The 4,585-nt window shown below is 45.7% G+C and overlaps 1 protein-coding gene across 1 annotated transcript; it reads left to right on the top strand.

The window, feature by feature from the left end:
- The first annotated feature begins 942 nt into the window (after positions 1-942).
- SPINK2 (serine peptidase inhibitor Kazal type 2) lies at positions 943-3,742 on the top strand. Its single transcript, XM_042871873.1, has 4 exons — positions 943-1,020; positions 1,198-1,235; positions 1,411-1,523; positions 3,578-3,742. The coding sequence occupies exons 1-4, from the start codon at positions 972-974 to the stop codon at positions 3,621-3,623; spliced, it is 246 nt and encodes an 81-aa protein (XP_042727807.1). The 5' UTR covers positions 943-971; the 3' UTR covers positions 3,624-3,742.
- The last annotated feature ends 843 nt before the right edge of the window (positions 3,743-4,585 follow it).

Genomic DNA, 4,585 nt, shown 5'->3' with positions numbered 1-4,585 from the left:
ATATTCCAAAAGTCGTCATCCCATGTACCTATTCACTCACCATTCCTAATTAAGTTCATGAAAGATTAACTCCTTAATTGTGATGTTTATTAATTATCTGTTTTTCCATTTGCTGGTTTGCAGCATTACTTCTATTCCTTAATTAGCTCACAACAGCTGAAGAAAATGAGTAATCTCTCCTTCATACTCTTTGCCTCTTGGGCAAATTATTGGCTGATTGGTCTTCCAGTCCACCTGTTGTCCTACAGCTTGTTTGCAAGAAAGGCATCGAGGCCCTGGAATGGTTGCAGAGAAGAGCAATGAAGCTGCGAGGGCTCTGTTGCACAAGTCTTATGGGGAGAAGTTGAGGGAGCTGGGGTTGTTCAGTCTCGAGGAGGCTCAGGGGAGACCTTACGGGTCACTGCAGCTGCTTGAAAGGAGATTGTGGCGAGGTAACAGTGATATGATGGGAGAGAATGGCCTCAAATTGTACGAGGGAAGATTCAAGTTGGATATTAGGAAATGTTTATTTTTTGACAGTGGTGATGCAGTGGCACAGGCTGCCCAGGCAGGTGGTGCAGACATTATCCCTGCAGGTGTTGGAGAAAAGGGTGGATGTGGCACTGAGAGACGTGGTCAGTGGGGATGGGGTGGGGATTGGATGTGATGATCCTGGTGGTCTCTTCTAACGCTCATGACACCGTGATTCTAAGGACAGCACTCAGGCACCTGAACCCCCCCAAATCACGCATACCGAGGGAAGGTTCCCTATCCCTCTTCAACTCCTTGGGGTGCCTGCACGCCTCCACACTCCACAGGTGCTTGAGGCACCACGGACACCCCAGCTCCCGGCTAGGAGCCCTCGCCCCCTTCTACGCCCCCAGCCGAGGGCTCAGCCCAGGCCCTCCGTGCCCCGCCCCTCTGCTCCGTGCCCGGCGTCTCCCCGTCCCCGCGCCCGTAGCGCCTCGCGCTCCGACCGTTGGTGCACGGCGATGGCGGCGAAGCTGACGATGCGCGTTCTGCTGCTCTTTGTCCTCACCGGTAGCGGGCGGTGGCGGGGCTGGGAGAGGAGCAGCGGGGACGATCCCCGTCCCGCACCGAGGGCTGTGGGCAGAGGAGGGAAAAGGGTCGGGCGAGGGCGCGAGGAGCGGGATGAGGAGCCGGGATGGGGCGAACTCAGGCGGGTCCCGGTCGGTAACGCCGCCTCTCTCCCCGCAGGGCTGCTCTTGCGCCCCGAAGCTGCCGCTAGCATCCCGGTGAGTGAGCCTTGCCTGCTGCTGAGACCCCGCAGCTCCCTGTGCCAGCAGTGTGCCTGCCCTGGGGCTGCAGCACTGCTGTCCCGGGGAGCTGGCGTCTGCGTTCCCATCTGCCGCCTGCCTGTCTGTGGGTGTCCTTCCTGTGTCGGACCTCATCTGTGTCTGTCTTCCCCAGCCGGCATGCGACAAATACAGCCGTTTGCCTGGATGTCCGAGGGACTACAACCCAGTCTGTGGGACTGATGGAATGACCTACTCCAACGAGTGTGTGCTCTGCCTTTCCAACAGGTAGGAGCTTGCTGCACATCCTCACTTTCCTTTCTCTGTGGAAATGTTCACTCTCACTTCCCCATTAAGTGAAGAGTTCTTGCTCACTCACCTTCTGTTAACAGCAGTTCTAGCATTTTCTCAAATGTCAATTCCTTGCAGTGGCTTTTATCGTGATACCTGTAAATGGCTCAGTTTGGATTAGCTGATAGTATTAAGAAATGTGTCATAGCACAGGCTTTGCACACAGTTCATACACTACCATTAAATACAAACATAGAATCACAGAAAGACTTGGGTTGGAAGGGACCCCAGTGATCATCCAGTCCCAAACCCCTGCCCTGAGCTGACTACCCCCCATCAGCTCAGGCTTCCTAAGGCTCCAACCAACATGTCCTTCAGAGCCTCCAGGGATGGGGCATCCACAGCCTCTCTGGGCAGCCTGTGCCAGCAAGTAAAATTTCCATTTGCCACATTAAAGATTTAATAGCAAGTATTATTGTACAGTGTACAATAGTGGACTCTTGAACACCCTCCATCAGAAACTCACAGAAAACATGAAAGACCCAGCTGAAATGCAGCTCTTAGTGAAAAGATTTTACTGTCAAGATCCAGTCTCTTGTGCTCCCTTTCACTGAGAAAAGTAAGAATGCCAAATGTTAGGAGATACTGTTTTGCCATTCAGGTTGTCTAACAGTCAAGAATAAGATCTCCTACCCTCCTTGAGAGATGTCATTTTACCCTTTAATAATTTCATAGTTTTTAAAACAAATTGAAAACACAGAAAATCATCCCTTAGTAAACATTGTTACATTTGTTGTGACTAGCTAGAAAGCTCTGCAGTGCAGGTTCTCATTACAAATTGAGAGGAGCTGTCGTGAATCAAATTGGATGGTGAAGCACCGTTTATATTAATATGATAACAAATAATAGGATTCTTGTTTCTATCTGAGGGGAGAAGTGGGGGTAGCAGAACAGCAGTGATGGACATTTACAAAATTAGAAATAGATCTCAAGAAAGGGAAAACTGAAGTATGTTCCTGACTTCAGGGTGAAGGGGAAAGTTAATTGTGACAAGATCACTTACACAATTCAAATGAGCAAGGTAGAGAGAGCATAGGTCAGAAGAAGGAAAATGTTGAAGGTGTCAGAGGACAATTTAAGGAATTTAAAATTTAAAATAATGAATGTTATAAAAAAATATTTTAAAATACTTTTCCACGTCAAATTATGCTTACAAGTGTGCAGATCTGCAGAGCTTGGTAATGTTCTGACTGGAGTACATCACAAACTATCCAAGAATATAACAAAATTTGAACAAAAATTGGTAAACCAATTGGCAAACCTGCAGTCTGAGTAAAATTTAGAAACCCCAGCAAATCAAGGGGCTCATATAGTGCAGTTGGTGAAAAGAGGAGAAAAGAAGTGCTGTCATGATACCTTGTTAGGAGCCTACCCATTTTTGCTATGTAGAATGGTACTGGAGTAAGTTATTAAGCGACAGACGTGTCGACAGCCAGAGGGAAAAAATGAGTAAGTAAAGCTGACACAGATTTGTCAGAAACAATCCAGAAAAATCCATGGGAGTTAGTTTTTCAGCAAGATTACTTGCCTGTCAGAGTAGAAGGAAGCAGAAGTGTTACTCCCTAACATATGGACCCTTTCCACAGAATTCCCAGCATTAGAACTGTTTCCCATGACACAGACTGTGAAGTTTGACTTGCATTAGTGCTTTGCAATGAACACTTCAGTCCTCGCTGTGAGATTTCTCATGTGGTTTGGTACTACTCAGGTTTTCAGATTTCTATTGGATTCTTAAAGGTAACAAAGCCTGAAGTGAGGCTGTCTCTAAGTTATTAGCTCTGTGTGCGTAATTCATACATCTTTTCATCAGTTACTTTGCAGTGAGGCTTGCTGCAAGTAGTGTGAATAAATACATTGCTACTTTTAACTGAACACATAAATACATTGTCCCTTTTAACTGAACATTAACATGGAAAAGTTTGCTTTATAAAATGTCTGTTAAATGGAAGTGTGGTAGTTCTCCTCTTAAAATAGTTTTGTTCTGCTTGCAGTGAAGAAAATAAGAATGTCCAGATTTACAAGAACGGAATGTGTTGATAAGGCAGATGACAACTCTTCAAGCAAATGAGAACAAAGTCAGTCCAGATAGAAACGGTTCATTAGAAGTAGCTTCTCTGTAGTCTGTCCTAATAAATAAACTTGCATTTTTAAACCAAGTTAAGCCAAGTCCTGTGAGTGTATTTAAACCACATAGCCATTACTTAGAACCTGAATTGCAATTTATTGTTTCATGTAAGACAGATCAGAGGGCAGGGAAGAGATACCCTGGCAGTTTACCAGGAACAGTCAGTTCCTTGTGAGGCACCAGAGCCATTTCCCACAGCACTACCTGGCAGCAGCCAGGTTTCAGCACCTCCATTTTGAGCAGCACAAGCTACCACTCCTTTCTGGAAGGATCTGAACCCATGGGGCCCACAGGCAATGCCTGTCTGCACTCAGTGTAAAGAATAATTATTCACAAAGTGATCTTGTGTGACTTCACTGGAGGGCAGGAAACTTAGAATAGTAGTAGAATGGGAGTATGGATGCATGCATGCTACAGGTCCTACTGCTTTCTAGACTTACCCAAGAAAAGACACCTCTCATTCAGCAGAGATCTACAGAAAATGTGGGTACAAGGATTTCTGTGTTTGGTAATGCATAGAACACATTTCCTCATCCTTCCTATTTCTGGGGTCATTGGCTTCTGGAAGGAGTTACTTGCAGGGGAAGGTGTTGGCTTGGAGCATGATGAAATACCCAGGCACTGAGGCCATAAGACTCTCTGCTCTGGGTCTTGCAACCCTCTCAGTCTTGATACCCAGAAATGATTGGATCAGACAGCATAAACTTTTCCACTAAATCAAATTAGAAGTATTTCCTTTTGATGAAATGTAAACTCATAAACTTTATACATTGCCCATCTTACTATAATAATTAAGCAGAATAACTGAAACAGGAGTTTCCCAAAATCTTATTTTTGTAAACCTCCTTGGATTAGACTTTAGCTTTTGTGTATT

This window comes from Lagopus leucura, unplaced genomic scaffold (genome assembly GCF_019238085.1).
Source record: "Lagopus leucura isolate 7727_CA_CO unplaced genomic scaffold, USGS_WTPT01 Super-Scaffold_100004, whole genome shotgun sequence".
NCBI classification, from domain to species: Eukaryota; Metazoa; Chordata; class Aves; order Galliformes; family Phasianidae; genus Lagopus; species Lagopus leucura.
The sequence above is the reverse complement of the archived record's forward strand: the minus strand, read 5'-3'. Positions and strand labels throughout refer to the sequence as shown.

Bases quoted from the DNA above. Each gene is read 5' to 3' on its own strand.
- SPINK2 (XM_042871873.1), top strand. From the start codon at position 972: ATGGCGGCGAAGCTGACGATGCGCGTTCTGCTGCTCTTTGTCCTCACC. The intron at 1,236-1,410 runs GTGAGTGAGCCT...TGTCTTCCCCAG, and splicing joins AAGCTGCCGCTAGCATCCCG to CCGGCATGCGACAAATACAG. The intron at 1,524-3,577 runs GTAGGAGCTTGC...TTCTGCTTGCAG, and splicing joins GTGCTCTGCCTTTCCAACAG to TGAAGAAAATAAGAATGTCC.